Source organism: Ranitomeya variabilis, chromosome 2 (genome assembly GCF_051348905.1).
Source record: "Ranitomeya variabilis isolate aRanVar5 chromosome 2, aRanVar5.hap1, whole genome shotgun sequence".
NCBI classification, from domain to species: domain Eukaryota; kingdom Metazoa; phylum Chordata; class Amphibia; order Anura; family Dendrobatidae; genus Ranitomeya; species Ranitomeya variabilis.
Genome location: NC_135233.1, coordinates 907,049,438 through 907,068,463, shown reverse-complemented (window position 1 = coordinate 907,068,463; position 19,026 = coordinate 907,049,438). Strand labels below are relative to the sequence as shown.

Here is a 19,026-nt window from a genome sequence, read left to right as displayed (position 1 = left end):
CAGACGCCCCAGGGGGCCAGGTATCGGAGTACAGCCTAGAGCTCGGTGTACCTGGAGGACATACCACTGAGGTTTATCATGGCTGTGATTTGGAGTGTACAGTCAGCGATCTCCTTCCTGGAAGTACTTATCAATTCACAGTACGAGCGCTCAACGATGGAGGAGTAAGTGTTTTCAGTCACTGCTTAATGAGAACTCATGGGTGTCTCAGCCTCCCTCTGATGTCATAATGGCTAATGTGTCTTGTATTTAAATGAATATTTTCCTTCTCATCTCATCCTGGAAGCCAATTTAAATGTCTCAAATTCTGAGAACTAATGCAGGCAAAACGCAGAGCATTTCTTTATAAGAAGCAATCACTAATTGACCTGTGATAACAAAAAACATCTGCAACTTGAGGTGTTATTAGCAACAACAAGCGTTCCTGATGAATTGCAAAAATAAGTAGAAATAAAACATATAAGACCGTAAATTACTACACAGGACCATTTCTATACATATTGCCGGCTAACATATGGAACATCCAAAAAGTTACCTTATGACAGGTCCCTATTACACTGTTTCTGGCAGAAAGAAAATAAAGGAAACCTCAATTATTTCAGAAACCTTTTCCTTCTAATTCTGGAATGTCACCAAAGACAATATGTGGCTGTCGTACTGTTCTTACATCGTTAGAACCTTTAGGCACGAATTGAAAAGCGCCTAAGGCTCGTATCCTGAACCTTTAATTTGTCTCATGGGGTCAATTAGACCCCAAGTGAGTTTGTTTTCATCATGTTTCTGCAAGTTTGAATCTGTCCTTTTCTGTGGCTTCCTAGCTCAGGCGTCCCTCCCTTTTAATATGTTCGAGTCCCTGCGGCTGCAGGTCTCATGGCTGTTCCACAGCTGCAACACATGGAGAGAATGCCTAACAAACAGTCGATCCATGCATGTGTTGCGGCTGTCGAACAGCCACGAGACATGCAGTGGCGCGGACTCGAACATATTTTTCGAGCACTTCGAAGACACTCAGCACTGGAGCATGCTCGGATAACGTCTTGTCCGAGCACATGTGCTCATCACTAATAAAAGCCCTATAAACTGCCTCCTACCTGCTCAAATTCCAGTTACTACTTCTGATTTACAGGCCCAGCGCCGTGTCATGCATGCGTTGTGCCGCAATGACAACATCGCGCCTGGCCTACAAATCAGAAGAGGCTCGGCAGGTAGGAGGACGTTCACAGGGCTCCAGGAGTGGCTGCTGGACCAGGGTTTTGCAAATGAATTTACTCATCTCTGCAAAATAATTTGTATACTTTATAGCAATTGGCCTATGTATCCCGTAATTCATCAGAAAGTTATTTCATCTAGTGTACTAAATAACAGAAAAGTATTACCCAGGAATTGGTTTGGAAATGGATGCGAGCTTATAGGAAAGTAAGCTGAAAATTAGTAATAAATAGAAACTTTCTGCTTTGATTTTATATTTGTTTTTATTGAGGCATGCTATAAAATCTCACTTTGTGGAATCTAGGCCAGACACATTAAATCAGGGAATTACCAACATAGGCTTATTTGTATTTCAGTATGGTCCTTACTCAGACGCCACAGCGATCACAACTGCAGCAGGACCACCCGCACAGTGCAGACCTCCAGTCCTGACATTCCTCTCTGACACATCTGTACTTATAAGCTGGGAGGTAAGAGAAGTGTGTGCACTGGTGGTGAGAATGGGAGAGCTAGTGACGTCAGAAGGGCAACCTGAGTTTAATTTGCAACAAACTTGTACATATTTTATGAATGTTTAATTTATATGTTAAATACTGTATTAATGGGACAATTTAATGTTTATGTTGAAAACATTGTATTTGTTTTTATTTTGTTTTGCGTTTTTTTAACCTGTGTAACGTTCATATTTTTTTTCCTGCTATGTGTATCCCGGTCACTATGTGAACAGGTTAAAAGCAGCTTTATGGGAAACATGCACAGATGGATTTCACTCATGATATAGCTTTATAGCATGTATTAACTAACAACCTTGCGTAAATCGTTACCATAATGAGTGGATCCATTATATCTAATCATTACATGAGCTGTATAATATAGCTTGTCACCCCTTTCCTATGATAGTATAGCAGGGATTTAGTAATAATACATTTTTAAAGTTGTTTTTTTTTTTTTATTAGTTTTTTAATCTTTTTTGTATTATTCCTTTTTATTGCGCAGACTATCTCTCACGTCCGTTGATTAGGTTTTGACCCATTTTTATGTAGAGGTTGTATGCCTAGTAGGGAGATTTACACTTGTAAAAAACAGGCTCATTGATGTATATTATACATTTATAAACTCTCAAAAGTTTATATCGTTTGAAGTTTTGAGACCCCACAAACACTAGGATATGGGAAATTAGCACTCCGCTAGGCATTGTGTCCATTCATTCAATGTTATATGCACAGAAAGTATGTAAGTTGCCGCATTATTAGAAATGAACAGGTACGTGATATTTCTGGCTACGAACTACTGCAAGTACACACACTTGCGGGAAAGAGTTGCACACATGCACGTACAAATCTAAATGCCATATACATGTACCATTGCGGTGATCTGATGGGCAGTAGCAGTAGAATTCTTGATGCTTTCCAACATCAGCACCTTTTTCAAGTTGTCCGTATCTATGTCCGTATCTGGACAATGGTGTCAGACAGTAATGGATAGCCATAAACCCTAAGTGCTAGGGAAAGAGTTGTAGCCGACCCACCACTTTGCTCCGCCAGGGTTGGACTAACAGATTATTTTCCTAGTAATCCAGCATGCTCGATTTGAATAATTTTTCTGTCTGTCTCCCTGTAAATCTGTCATTGCTTGTTTGTGTGTTTTATATGTATGTTTTTATATCTAAGCTCTATTAAATTAATGGCATACACGGATTAGCTAAATCCTGCCTTCCTTTATACAACTGTAAAGTGTTTCAGAAAATAATAGCAGGTATATTCACTGCTAATCTCTTCTGGGAACTATCTTCCCACATGTTCTGTACGTTTCTGTAGTGTTCTTACATAATTGTTCCTGACAGTATATGTAGCGCGCTGTTAAAATACTGCCAATGGAAGCTTTTGGAACTTCCAGTGACATCCTGATGCTTCTATGTTCGTGGTTAGAACAGCTAGTAATTAGTATTAGTGATGAGCGAGTATACTCGTTGCTCGGGTGGTCTCTGAGTATTTTTTGTGACTGCTCGGAGATTTAGTTTTGTCGCTGCAGCTGCATGATTTGCGACTGCTAGACAGCTTGAATATATGTGGGGATTCCCTAGCAACCAGGCAACCCCCACATGTACTCAGGCTGGCTAGCAGCTGTAAATTGTGCAGCCAGATCTACAAAAACTAAATGTCCGAGCACTCTCAAATGCTCGGAGACCACCCGAGCGTGCTCGGGAAAGCCCGATCAACGAGTATATTCACTCATCACTAATTAGTATCTTAATTATTCATTAATTATTACTTTGGATACTGCTAATTCATTTTCTAGGTAAATTATGAAATGAAAGGATAGCAACAAGTAGAATAACTGACTTAGCTCATTAAAATAATGTAGGGAGTATAATTCTAGCACCTAGTGTGCTCTGGGGCAGCTAGTGATCACGGATGATAATGGCAAAACATATTTTTGTGGTGTATTACACTAATATACTGTAAGTTGAAGAGTGCAAAGCTGTATAGTAACCACAGAGAGAACAAGAAAGAGGAGAAATCAGTGACTAAGCCAATGAATTGTATCACAATAGTCCTTTATGCATTATTATAAATATCATAAAAAGAACTGACAAAATGTACAAACCCTGGTAACTAATCCCCTTTAAAAGCGCACACAAGCAGTACTGTGCACACGTTTTAGGCAGACGTGGAAAAAATGCTGCAAAGAAAAAATTCTTTAAAAAAAAAAAAGTGATGAGTTTGTTTTTAACAATTAATGATATGCAAAATGAATTAACAAAAGAGAAATGTTAATCAAATTAATATATGTTGTGATTACCATTTCCACACAAAACCGCATCAATTCTTCTAGGTGCACTTTCACAACGTCGGGGAATTTTGCAGGATCTGCTAACCAAACATAATAATGATCATGGATTTCATATGTAGGTTGAAGCCCACTTTATTTCCTAAAACAAAAACAGTTGTGTAGGAGGCTTAAAACTGGAGGAGGAACTGCCAACTCTGCTACAAAGGTGAGGCTGTTGAAGACTGTTTCATGTCACAGGTCATACTCTATAGCAAGACTGTGCACAGCAACAAGAAACAAGACATCAGCAAAGTCACTACCAGGCAAAGATTTCAAAGCAGACTGGGGTTAAAAAATGTGCTGTAAAAGTTTTTAGAAATGCACAACATTGAGGACCATAAATGCAGTGGATAGCCAAGGACATAAGTGCAGAAGATGAAACCTACAATCATGTTTCCCCTAGAAATTGGAAGATAGCTGTGGTATCAGCTCAGAACAAGCAGCAACCAGTGGGAATTAGGTACTCTACGGGGAAGTTTGGCCTTATGTGGTCTTCATGGAAGAATTGCAGTCAAAAGCTGTGGAAACAGAGTGAAAATTGTGGGCTGTAACAGAAGACAGTTTGCCAAAAGGTGGAAGTTCCTTGCAAGTTTGGGGCTGCATTTCAGCAAATCGAGTTGGAGTTTGGTCAGGATTAGTGTTGTTGTCCAGGCTGAGAAATACAGGCAGATGCTTTTCTATCATGCAATACCATAAGGCATCCGATTGGTTCCAAATTTATTAAACAGGACAACGACCCAAGATACACAGCCAATGTCATTAAGATCTCTCTTCGTCATAAAGAAGAACAAAGAGTCCGATAAGTGATGATATGGTCCCTACAGATCTCAACACCATAGAGTCTGTCTGGGGTTACATGAAGAGACACAAGGATTTGCATAAGTCTACATCTACGGAAGATCTGTGGTTCCTTAAACTGCGTGCTAGTGTAATATAAGAATTATGTCATTTTGACAACAAAAGGTGGTCACACCAAATATTGATTTACCGGTAATTTTAAAGGGAACCTGCCACCCCCAAAATCGAGGGTGAGCTAAGCCCACCGGCATCAGGGGCTTATCTACAGCATTCTGTAATGCTGTAGATAAGCCCCCGATGTATCCTAAAAGATGAGAAAAAGAGGTTAGATTATACTCACCTGGGCGGTTGGGCGGTCCGATCTGGTGGGAGTCGCGGTCCGGTCCGGGGCCTCCCATCTTCATAGGATGAAGTCCTCTTCTGGTCTTCACGCTGCGGCTCCGGCGCAGGCGTACTTTGTCTGCCCTGTTGAGGGCAGAGCCAAGTACTGCAGTGCACAGGCGCCGGGAAAGGTCAGAGAGGCAGGACAGACAAAGTAAGCCTGTGCCGGAGCCGCAGTGTGAAGACCAGAAGAGGATGTCATCTGATGAAGATGGGAGGCACCGGACCGTGACACCCATCGGACCGGACCGGGACCGCCCCTGGGTGAGTATAATCTAACCTCTCTTTCTTATCTTTTAGGATACATCGGCGGCTTATCTACAGCATTACAGAATGCTGTAGATAAGCCCCTGATGTTGGTGGGTTCCCTTTAAGATTTCTCTTTTTGTTGATGCAATTAAACTGTTAACACATCTATTTCTAAATCTTTCTTAATTACATTTTTCCACACCTGCCTACAACTTTTGAACAGTACTGTACATTGCCTTTTACCACTAGTTTCTGATCATGATTTCAGTCATATGGACTACACACATTAGGTTACTGTAAAGCCTCTCCATTCAGATACGTATCAGAAAGAAATTGGATCAAAAGTCTGGTTAAATTGGGAACATCTCATTCAAATAACAGAATGTTGACTACATCATTAGAACATCATCAACTCAGAGGTAAAAAGATGCAATTCATCTCAACCCTAGTATTCTAGAATATGGTTGAGGAGTCATTATGTGTACCGTGGTGTCTACGTCTTCATCAGAGGTTGATAAGGTGACGGTTCAACCGCAGTGTCTAGACATTGGAATGTGATGGTTTGTCTTTTTCAAATCTTTATCTAATTATGTAGCCCTTTTTGTTGGTGTAAGATATGTCTGTTATTTAACCTGACTTACTTTACTTTTCTTTCTGATTTATGCCCAGGCATTCAGGCTTTATAGTATCTTAGTGTGTAGCCCACATGCCTAAGATCATGGACATTGGCAAATGGCAATCCATAATATATGTGTGATTTTAAAGAGACTCTGTTACAATGTTTCCCAATACAAATAGCAAACTTTATTAAATCTGTTAAACCTGGAGAATCTAGTGTAAATACATTTAAAGGGATCATGTCACCCGATTAAAGGGAAGTACTGCAGTGCGCAGGCGCCGGGCCTCTCTGACCTTTCCCGGTGCCTGCGCACTTCTTTACTTTGCCCTGTTGAGGGCAGAGCAAAGTACGCCTGCATCGGAGCCGCAGTGTGAAGAAAAGAAGAGGGCGTCATCGTAACTAGATGGGAGGCGCTGGACCGGACCGCGACACCCATCGGACCGGACCGCAGCAGGACCGCCCCTGGGTGAGTATATTCTAACCTCTTTTTCTCACCTTTCAGGATACATCGGGGGCTTATCTACAGCACTACAGAATTCTGTAGATCAGAGGTGTCAAACTGCATTCCTCGAGGGCCGCCAACAGGTCATGTTTTCAGGATTTCCTTGTATTGCACAGGTGATAATTTAATCACCTGCACAGAATGATTCCAGCACCTTGTGGAATGCTAAGGAAATCCTGAAAACATGACCTGTTGGCGGCCCTCGAGGAATGCAGTTTGACACCTCTGCTGTAGATAAGCCCCTGATGCCGGTGAGCTTAGCTCATCTTCGATTTTGGGGGTGACAGGTTCCCTTTAATAATGTCCAATGTCTTATTCCAACCAAAGATATTTTTCTCTGACGATTCTTAGTATCAGAGTGATTAGTTAGAATAGGGGTGGGGAATTTTTTTTCTGCCAAGGGCCATTTGGATATTTACACCATCCTTCGGGGGCCTAACTAACTCCGCCCATAAAGTACATCATGACTTAGGCACTGGTTTCAGGATGTAATCTTTCATTGCAAGGCCTTCAGTGTTTAGTAGTGAACACTGTGTGTGTGCTAACAGAACAAGAAGAAATTAATGAGCTGGTTGTAATCAAAATAAACCTCCCTGCCCAAGAATGCGGTCCCTGAGAATCTGCCCAGGGGCCTGATAAAAGGTCATAGAGGGCCGTAAATGGCCTTGGGGCCTGAGGTTCCCCATCCCTGAGTTAGAGGATCTGGCTAGAGACCATAAGCAGAGACAAGACAACGCCTGAGCCGCCCCAGGTGGTTGGCAGGTCTCTTGCTATCTTACATACATTGAAGAGACCTGTCAGCCACTTAGAGCAGCTTTAGGAAACCTTCAACCTTTATTTTCTATAGTTTCAGAGAAAATATATATTTGGCTGCAGCCAGACTCTGATTATGCTGCTGCTTGTGGGTTGGACAGCAAGAATTCAGTCATGGGTTCCCTTTAAAGTTCATGAATGTCTGCATAATCCTAATTGAAAGTTTTCACCCGAAGTATTAACATGAGCACTTTGAGTCCAACTGTATCTAGCCATCTAAAATGCTTATATTATAGAAAGAAAGCACACTAGGGCTGGTTTAAGAGATCTATTTGACAATGTTATCAGTTTGTATTGTGAAATCTAGTGAAGGATCCACTTTTCAGTGTTTTTCCAGGCTTGGCGTAAATTTGTGCAGTCACTTTATGTGACTGTTGAGTGCTGAATCCAGCAAGAAAGTAATTTAATGACTTCCTTCTACAGTATTTCAAGCTTGAGCATGCGGTCATGTGACAGTCCACCCACTTGAGCTGGAAATAGATGGAAATCCTGACAGTGTGCATATTGCACACTGGCAGGATTTGGCAGTGTGACTGCAGAAATTTACTTAGCTCAATAATGATCTATTAAGAGACACATATGAGAAGCTGGTTGGCATACATTAGATTATTGTTGTACAGTACCATTCAGAGATGAAAACACTACTTTAGGCACGCATTTTTTTTCTTCTTCTTGCACATATGTGTAACATGATGGCCTGAAAAAAAAAAGTGCTACCAAAAACTGCTTTGCACAAATATGTGATGCATGATCCCAGGCTATGTACATGCACCCTGAGTGGGGTTTAGGGCCCACATCAAAAAGTCTTGTTGGTTGATCATGCTTAAAACAGTGATATCTCCAAGACACCTTATTTTTTCCTTATATTCGACATATCATGCGAATCTGTAATTGGGAAAACCACTTTAATTCAGCCCAATGTTTAAAAGAAAGTATAAACTCTGCTTCCTCAGAGGACAATTTACATTTCAACATATTTGCCTCAAGCTCTTGACATCTGATCTGATTAGTAGCTAAAATGTTTCCTGAAATCAAATATGACAAAGCTGTAAGATCATTGTTCTAGTAAATGTATGTTTTATTAAAACTTAAACTACCAGCATTTCCAAATTTAGAAGTATACAGCTAGCTGTAAACAATGTCGAGTAGTCTCATACAGAAGATTGGGAATGTACACCGTCCTGGCAAGTGCTGAGTAATGACTTCTTACACTGATACAATAATATCCTAAAATGTTCACAGAACAAAGGCCTGTTAATGTGCAGTAGGAAGCTCCAGTGCTAGGACTTTGAGATGCTCTATACCACATAGTATCATTCAGAAAGACAAGGTGGACAGCAGTGTGAGCAGCCTCTTAGCCACAGCAACCATGATATTTCCAGGATTAGATCAGAAAGATAGGACTGCAGAGTAAGCGGCATCTTTTTACCTCAGCACTCCTGGTATCTCCAGTATTAGATCAGATAGATAAGAATGGACAGCAGTGTGAGCAGCCTCTTCTTACTTCAGTACTCTTGGTATCTCCAGCATTAAATCAAATATACAGGGTGGACAGCAGTGTGAGCCCCGTCTTATCCACAGCAACCTTGATAGTTCCCGAATTAGATCAGAAAGATAGGACATCAGAGTGAGCGCCATCGTCTTACCTCAGCACTCCTGGTATCTCCAGTATTAAATCAAAGGGAGGACAGCAGTGCGAGTGACCTCTTCAGCACCCCATTATTATATTAGATCAACAGGGTAGACTGCAGTGTGAGCATCATCTTCTTACGCTTGCACCCCTGTTATCTGCAGTAATTCATAAGACTATCCACAAGGAGTACATCTGCCTACAAATGAAGAGAAAAGGCAGAGCTTCTTACCGCTTTAAGGTCTTGAAAATTGCGCTGGCTGCTTTCGAACTTCTATTCATTTAGGGTACGTTTTGATGTGTAACATCAAGAACAATGGTGTAGAAACAAGTGTAAAATTTGCTAGATAGCACTGTGAAAAAAGAGAATACATTTAAAACCAGTTCATCATATTGACTCATTCAATATTTGTGGTTTTTGTGGCTTAGATAAATTTTATTTTCAGCGATCATATGCTGCAATTTTGACATCGCTGCTGCAACCGTGTCAACCAAGACCGGGGCAGTGATAGACAGACAGATGCAGATGCTTCTTACAAAATTAGAAGATCATCAAAAAGTTAATTTATTTCAGTTCTTTAACACAAAAATTAATCTCATATATTATATAATGTCATTACAGACAGAGTGATCTATTTCAAGTGTTTATTTATGTTAATGTTGATAATTATAGCTTACAGCCATTGAAAACCAAAAAGTCATTATCTCAGTAAATTAGAATACTTTTTAACACCAGCTTGAAAAATGATTTTAACCCCTTTCTGACCTCGGACGGGATAGTACGTCCGAGGTCAGAAGCCCCTCTTTGATGCGGGCTTCGGCAGTGAGCCCGCATCAAAGCCGGGACATGTCAGCTGTTTTGAACAGCTGACATGTGCCCGCAATAGCGGCGGGTGAAATCGCGATTCACCCGCCGCTATTAACTAGTTAAATGCCGCTGTCAAACGCAGACAGCGGCGCTTCCAGCCGGGCGGCCGGAAATTATCGCATCGCCGACCCCCGTCACATGATCGGAGGTCGGCTATGCTTCTGAATAGTAACCATAGAGGTCTTTGAGACCTCTATGGTTACTGATCCTCGGTAGCTGTGAGCGCCACCCTGTGGTCAGCGCTCACAGCACACCTGCATTTCTGCTACATACAGTTAGGTCCATATATATTTGGACAGAGACAACATTTTTCTCATTTTGGTTATAGACATTACCACAATGAATTTTAAACAAAACAATTCAGATGCAGTTGAAGTTCAGACTTTCAGCTTTCATTTGAGGGTATCCACATTAAAATTGGATGAAGGGTTTAGGAGTTTCATCTCCTTAACATGTGCCACCCTGTTTTTAAAGGGACCAAAAGTAATTGGACAGATTCAATAATTTTAAATAAAATGTTCATTTCTAGTACTTGGTTGAAAACCCTTTGTTGGCAATGACTGCCTGAAGTCTTGAACTCATGGACATCACCAGACGCTGTGTTTCCTCCTTTTTGATGCTCTGCCAGGCCTTCACTGCGGTGGTTTTCAGTTGCTGTTTGTTTGTGGGCCTTTCTGTCTGAAGTTTAGTCTTTAACAAGTGAAATGCATGCTCAATTGGGTTGAGATCAGGTGACTGACTTGGCCATTCAAGAATATTCCACTTCTTTGCTTTAATAGACTCCTGGGTTGCTTTGTCTTCATGTTTTGGGTCATTGTCCATCTGTAGTATGAAACGACGACCAATCAGTTTTGCTGCATTTGGCTGGATCTGAGCACACAGTATGGCTCTGAATACCTCAGAATTCATTTGGCTGCTTCTGTCCTGTGTCACATCATCAATAAACACTAGTGACCCAGTGCCACTGGCAGCCATGCATGCCCAAGCCATCACACTGCCTCCGCCGTGTTTTACAGATGTGGTATGCTTTGGATCATGAGCTGTATCAAGCCTTCGCCATACTTTTCTCTTTCCATCATTCTGGTCGAGGTTGATCTTGGTTTCATCTGTCCAAAGAATGTTCTTCCTGAACTGTGCTGGCTTTTTTAGATGTTTTTTAGCAAAGTCCAGTCTAGCCTTTTTATTCTTGATGCTTATGAGTGGCTTGCACCGTGCAGTGAACCCTCTGTATTTACTTTCATGCAGTCTTCTCTTTATGATAGATTTGGATATTGATACGCCGACCTCCGGGAGAGTGTTGGTCACTTGGTTGGCTGTTGTGAAGGGGTTTCTCTTCACCATGGAGATTATTCTGCGATCACCCACCACTGTTGTCTTCCGTGGGCGCCCAGGTCTTTTTGCATTGATGAGATCACCAGTGCTTTCTTTCCTTCTCAGGATGTACCAAACTGTACATTTTGCCACTCCTAATATTGTAGCAATTTCTCGGATGGGTTTTTTCTCTGTTTTCACAGCTTAAGAATGGCTTGTTTCACCTTCATGGAGAGCACTTTTGACCGCATGTTTACTTCATAGGAAAACCTTCCAAATGCAAGCGCCACACCTCAAATCAACTCCAGGCCTTTTATCTGCTTAGTTGAGAATGACATAATGAAGGGATTGCCCACACCTGTCCATGAAATAGCCTTGGAGTCAATTGTCCAATTACTTTTGGTCCCTTTAAAAAACAGGGTGGCACAGGTTAAGGAGCTGAAACTCCTAAACTCTTCATCCAATTTTAATATGGATACCCTCAAATGAAAGCTAAAAGTCTGAACTTCAACTGCATCTGAATTGTTTTGTTTAAAATTAAATTGTGGTAATGTCTATAACCAAAATGAGAAAAATGTTGTCTCTGTCCAAATATATATGGACCTAACTGTAGCAGCGAACATCAGATCGCTATGTAGCAGAGCCGATCGCGTTGTGCCAGCTTCTAGCCTCCTATGAAGGCTATTGAAGCATGGCAAAAGTAAAAAAAAAAAAAATGAGGAAAAAAAAAAAAATAAAAGTTTAAATCACCCCCCTTTCGCCCCATTCAAAATAAATCAATAAAAAAATAATCAAACCTACACATATTTGGTATCGCCGCGTTCAGAATCGCCCAATCTATCACTAAAAAAAAGCATAAACCTGATCGCTAAACGGCGTAGCAAGAAAACAATTTGAAACGCCAGAATTACGTTTTTTTGGTCGCCGCGACATTGCATTAAAATGCAATAACGGGCGATCAAAAGAACGTATCTGCACCTAAATGGTATAATTAAACATGCCAGCTCGGCACGCAAAAAATAAGCCCTCAACCGACCCCAGATCATGAAAAATGGAGACGCTACTGGTATCGGAAAATGGCGCTTTTTTTTTTTTTTTTTCAGCAAAGTCTGGAATTTTTTTTCACCACTTATGTCAAAAATAACCTAGTCATGTTAGGTGTCTATGAACTCGTACTGACCTGGAGAATCATAATGGCAGGTCAGTTTTAGCATTTAGTGAACCTAGCAAAAAAGCCAATTGGAATTTTTTTCCCGTTTTCTAGTACAAGACATGGTAAAACCAATGATGTGCTTCAAAAGTACAACTTGTCCCGCAAAAAATAAGCCCTCACATAGCCATATTGATGGAAAAATAAAAAAGTTATGGCTCTGGAAAAGAGGGGAGCGAAAAACGAACACGGAAAAATGGAAAATCCCAAGGTCATGAAGGGGTTAAAATCCGAAATGTTGGCCTACTGAAATGTATGTTCAGTAAATGCACTCAATACTTGGTCTGGGCTCAGGCAATCAGCCTGTGGTACTGCTGAGGTGTTATGGAAGCTCAGGTTGCTTTGATAGCTGCCTTGAGCTTGTCTGCATTGTTGGGTCGGTGTCCCTTATCTTCCTCTTAACAATACCCCATAGATTCTCTATGAGGTTAAGATCAGGTGAGTTTGATCGAAGCACAGTGATACTGTTGTTTTTAAACCAGGTATTGGTACTTTTGGCAGTGTGGACAGGTGCCAAGTTCTGCTGGAGAATGACATTTCCATCTCCAAAAAGCTTGTCGGCAAAGGGAAACATGAAGTGCTCTAAAATTTCCTGGTAGATGGCTGTGCTGACTTTGGTCTTGATAAAACACAGTGGACCTACACCAGCAGATGACATGGCTCCCCAAACCATCACTGATTGTGGAAACTTCATACTAGACCTCAAGCAGCTTGGATTGTGTGCCTCTCCACTCTTCCTCCAGACTCTGGGACCTTGATTTCCAAATGAAATGCAAAATTTACTTTAATCTGAAAACAACACCTTGGACCACTGAGCAACAGTCCAGTTATTTTTCTCCTTGACCCAGGTAAGACACTGCTGGCGTTGTCTATTGGTCATCAGTGGCTTGACACAAGTAATGCAACGCTTGTAGCCCATGTCTTGGATACATCTGTGTGTGGTGGCTCTTGAAACGGTGACTTCAGCAGCAGTCCATGCCTTGTGAATCTCCCGAAAATTTTTTAATGGCCTTTTCTAAACAATTCTCTCAAGGCTGCAGTTATCCCGGTTGCTTGTGCACCTTTTTCTACCACACTTCTTCCTTCCACTGAACTTTCCATTAATATGCTTGGATACAGCAAAGTGAACAGCCAGCTTCTTTAGCAATGACCTTTTGTGCTTACCCTCCTTGTGGAGTGTGTCAATGACTGCCTTCTGGACATCTGTCAAGTCAGCAGTCTTCCCCATGATTGTGGAGCCTACTGAAACAGACTAATCGATCTGTAGAAATGCTTAGGAAGCCTTTGCAGGTGTTTTTTTGTTAATCTAATTTACTGAGATAATGACTTTTGGGTTTTCATTGGCTATAAGCCATAATCATCAACATTAACAGAAATAAGCACTTGAAATAGATACTCTGTTTGTAATGACTCTATAATATCAGTTTCACTTTTTGTATTCAAGAACTGAAATAAATTAAATTTTTGATAATATTTTAATTTTGTGAGAAGCCCCTTAGGTCCTTGTTACCCAAGCCACTTCAGCACATTTTTTTTTATTATATACCAGAACGTGCTTATGATTTAAAAGAAACAAAAATCTTTATCTGCATTCTGCAGCTCCAGATTCAGTTCAGGTGATTTGAGAACAAAACAAAAAAACCCCAAGGGAAATAATAACATATCTTAGAAAATATATTCTAAATAATGATATGCCATTCACAGCAGTGTATTGTACTACACAAGAATAGCAAAACTTCATTTTAAGTTGCAAAAAAAATCTTTATTCACTCATGTTCTGTTTGGTCTCATTTAGTGAGCTTCAATCTCGCAGCATGGCTCAATAAAATAATGCTATGTATTATCAGTTATCTGTTCGCAGCTTATTAGCCTCCATCAGTGTAAGATATGGAAACCATGGTTTCATGGAGGTAAGAGTTCAAAGATTTTAGTCCTATGAATAACAATATGTAAGCCTCAGAATGAGCATTCCCATATGCACATTGAAATATTTTCTATTTCTGAAATGTCTTCTGTTTCAAAAGGCATTTAGATTTTACTGATAGTGAGGTTATGTGGGTGCCACGTAGGAAGAGTAGCTGCTAATATATGACAGAGAATCTGGACCCCTTGTTCCTGTCAGTGGGATGTCACAAATGATGGTCCATTTCGATGAGGAACGTGCAGCGCAAACTGACATTCCCATGTAATAAAATGCTAGAATACATGTGACCTCTGTCTTTAGACGCTCACGTTGTAATATTTATGCAAATTTAAGAAATATTGACTTAAAAAAACAAAACGGGGCCTGCTAAAAAGACGGCTTCTCTTCACGGATTTAACAAGGGCTGAAGCAGTTTGTGGAATGTACATGCTTCGTCCTGAAGATCACGCTACATGAGAACTTGGCGGTATTCAGATATTGCAAGTTCCGTTCATATGCTGTCAGGTAGAACACTGTTGTGAATTCTGTTCTCGAGCTCCCTCCTGTGGTTATGAATGGTACTTTGGCGAGTTCTGTTCATGGACTCCCTCTGGTGGCTGTGAGTGGAGCTGCTGGTTCTGAGATTCATTCTCCAGCTGATCTCGTTGAGGCCTTGGCTGGCTGCTCTATTTAACTCCACTCAGATCGTTACTTGATGCCAGCTGTCAATGTCCTAGTACTGGTTCAGTTCTCTTGGATCTTTCAGATGACCTGTCTACTTCAGCAAAAGCTAAGTCCCTGCTAGCTTATTTGTTACCACTGTTTTTTGTCCAGCTTGCTATCATGATTTTGTCCTGTTAGCTGGAAGCTCTGGGATGCAGAGTGGCACCACCGCGCCGTGAGTCGGTGCGGTGGTTTCTTTTGCACACTCTGCGTGGTTTTTTGTTAGTTTTTATGCTGACCGCAAAGATACCTTTTCTATCCTCAATCTGTTTAGTTAAGGCTGGCCTCCTTTGCTGAAACCTATTTCATTCCCGTGTTTGTGACTTCCATCTTAACTCACAGTCAATATATGTGGGGGGCTGCCTATTTCTTTGGGGAATTTCTCTGAGGCAACGTAGGCTGTATTTTCTATCTTTAGGGGTAGTTAGCTCTTAGGCTGTGAAGAGGCGTCTAGGCAGAGTCAGGAACGCTCCACGGCTATTTCTAGTTGTTGTGATAGGATTAGGACTTGCGGTCAGCAGAGCTCCCACTTCCCAGAGCTCGTCCTGTAATACTAGTTTGTAACTTACTTAGTATTTTGTGTGTTAAGAGTTTCATTCTGGGGGGGCGTGGCTATGGAGTAAGTGAAGAAGGACGCGTTCTGGGAGAGCTCCTCAATATCCTGCTACCATCCTGCCTATTGGACCCCTTTACAACTATATACCCCACCGCTGCCGAGACCCCTGGAGGCATAGAGGCTGCTGGCCCCTGGAGAGGGCTGAAGCAGTGTCTGGAGAGCGTCGGTGAGGGAGGAAGGTCAGCGGCGCGGTGAGCCCTGCATGTGACGGCGGCCATCTTCTGGGAAGACGCTCCTCTAACACAGGGCACGGCGCTGCAGATAACGGCGGCTGAAGATCCTCCTTAACCTCTGGAAGGCAGCGGACACCTGCAGGTGAGAGCTGCGGGTCCCTGGCCCGGCGGGAGAGAAGGAGGAGATATACTGGCGGAGGGGGTGACTGTGTGTGGCGGCCATCATTAAAGCGCGTGCTCCTACAGCAGAGGGTGCAGCGCAGCTCCACATTGCCACAGCGCGGCTGAGCAACGCATATCTGCTTTCCATAAACTCAGGGACAACGTGGTGTGAGCTCTGAAAGATTGAGCCCCACGTTCCCCCATAAGTAATAACTCGGCCGGCTGTACTTCTAATTGGAGACCTTCTGGGCCCCCCCGCTGCTATCAACGTCGCTTAGGACTTTCCCTACTGCAGGGACGGCCGTTAATTTTCAGCCTACATCTCCTGATAATACGTCAGTGCGCCTCCTGGCCATAGAGGCTCCCAGCAACATTACACACTGTATACAATAACTCTGGTGTGGCCGCTAGACACTGCTGCGGTTCTGATTTGGACCACCCTGCTGCGTCACTCGCCTGTTAATCATGCAGCGTACAAAGAATACATCTGCAGCTGACAAACTAAGAGAGTTTGCTAGGAGTGATGTCCAAGATAGTGCAAGATCTCTTAGGAATAGCTCCTCACAAGCCCAGCGGGGGAAAAATCGTCCTTCTGATAATATTGATGAGGTTGAACAAGATGAACTGACCCTTACGCAAGCATCTGCACAATTAATGCAAGCTATATCTCTGACTAGAACGTCCCTTTCTGAGCAAATAGAGGATGTGCACACTGAGGTGGGACGTCTAAGGCAAGACATGCAAGCTATGAAGGGACGTATGGCGGAAGTGGAGACAAGGGTGTCTCAGGTGGAAGACACCATTAAACCTATGGATGCAAAATTGGCAAAACTTGCTGGTTCCACGAATGCCTGGAAACAGAAGGCTGAAGATCTAGAGAACAGAATGCGTCGCAATAACATTCGCATCATAGGTCTGCCGCAACGTGCGGAAGGCCAGCAGCCTGAAAAATTCCTGGAGGATTGGCTTAAGTCCTCGTTGGGAGACGTATTTTCCCCAATGTTCTCGGTGGAAAGAGCCCATAGAGTCCCCACCAAGTCCCTTCCTCCTGGAGCTCCGCCCAGACCTTTCCTGGCGCGCATCCTTAACTGCAAGGACAGAGATGCTATCCTGCGGCTGGCACGACAAAAGAGTCCCATCAAGTTCGACGATGCTACAATCTCGATATTTCCAGACTTCTCCGTTGAGCTCCAAAAACAGCGGGCAAGATTTGTGGATGTCAAGAAGCAACTTAGAGATAAGAACATTATCTATTCCATGATCTACCCGGCGCGTCTGCGGGTTGTCAGCAATGGCTTTTCCCTGTTCTTCACTGACCCGTCAGAGGCAGTGGACTGGCTATGTTCTCGCGGGAAGTCTAATGGAGCAGAAACCTGATAGGTTTTCAGCTGATTTACAACTATTCAATTGTTGAATTGGAGCTCACCCTGTGAGCGTTTAATGCACCAACAATACCGGACGCTGGAATCAGCGGGGGTATCCCCAGGTTTACTTGAAGATGGGAGCGTTGAATTAAGCTCCTGGATTATTCAGTTCTTGTTAAGTTGTTGTTTTTTCCCTTGTTAAAGTTAACTAGCCTCAGCAGGTATTTAGGTAAAAGCCGCCTTCGGCACCGTTACAACCTTCTATGCGTAGTCTGTGGACTCATTACTGTCAATGCATATCATGTCTTTAACAGGTGGATATGGGGTCTGAGCTAATATGTATGGCGTGGAACATACGGGGTATTAAGTCACCCCGGAAGAAAATTAAGGTGTTTTCTCAGATAAGGCGGTACCACCCCCATATCGTGGTCCTGGTGGAGACACATCTGACCAGAGATACGTCCAAATGTGTGCGGAAGCCTTGGGTACAATGGCATGCTCATGCATTCCACACTAGTTACTCAAGAGGGGTGTCATTATTAGTACATAGAGATGTCCGATGGGAAGCCCAAATGACTCGGCGGGATTTGGAGGGACGTTTTGTTTTTGTCCATGCATTAATTAATTCCCGCGAATATGTCATATTGTGTATCTACAACCCTCCCCCGGCCAGTACCTCAATACTTAAGATGGCAATGAGCTTTGCTTTAAATTACCCAGACGCGCATGTTATTTGTATGGGTGACCTCAACCTAATTATGGACAGTGATCTTGACAGAATGAGATTGGGAGATGGATCTCCTGGGGAACCCTTGTCCTCCTCCCCTTCTTCGGCCCCGACTCAACTGGCACTATTCATAGAAAATAGCGGCTGGGTAGACCTATGGAGGATGCGCCGCCAGGGGGAGAGGGGATATACCTGCCACTCATCCACTAAACGTTCTCTCTCACGTATAGACTATATTTTCGGATCCGGCAACTTGGTGCAGTGGGTGGATAGTGTGGAGCACGGTAATAGAGGAATCTCAGATCACAGCCCGATTATACTTAAACTCGTGTTTGGGAAAATGAATAATGGTAGAATATGGAAGTTAAATCCCTTCTGGCTCAAACTAATAGATTCAGATGATAGGACGGTTAACCAGTTGAACTGCTACATCCAATCCCACTCAGATCTTCAGAATATTAATTTATTTTGGGATGCACTTAAGGCATATTTAAGGGGCTGTCTCTCTTCTACAATCTCTTATATCAAAAGGGTAACATCAAGGGAGGACGATGAGGTTGAGCAGCGTTTGAGAAATGCTGAGGCCGCATATACAGCTGACCAGACTAATAACAATAGGATTGAGTGGCTGACTCTACAAAGATTATATACCCAACACTTGGACACTAAATCTAAGCATAAACTTTTTTTTACGCGGCAATCGTACTTTGAAATGGGGAATCAGGCGGGAAAATTTTTGGCCTACCTGGTGCGTCAACACAACGCATCTAACATGATAATACAAATTCACTCATTAAATTCCACTACTGAGGACATTCTTCAATGTTTCTATAATTACTATAGAGGATTGTATGAATCTAAGAGTGATTTTGGTGTTTCCGATTGTCTGGGTTATTTGTCCGATATAGCGTTCCCCACACTGAGCCCCACCCAGCA

General features: G+C 42.4%; 1 protein-coding gene across 1 annotated transcript in view; it reads left to right on the top strand.

Annotated features, from left to right (window-relative positions):
- The window catches only part of FNDC3B (fibronectin type III domain containing 3B), a 489,123-nt gene that overhangs the window by 355,792 nt on the left and 114,305 nt on the right, over positions 1–19,026 (top strand). The window contains exons 19-20 of the mRNA XM_077290528.1: positions 4–164; positions 1,566–1,679. Coding sequence (XP_077146643.1) covers positions 4–164; positions 1,566–1,679 — 275 coding nt within the window. The remainder of the gene's footprint in view (positions 1–3; positions 165–1,565; positions 1,680–19,026) is intronic.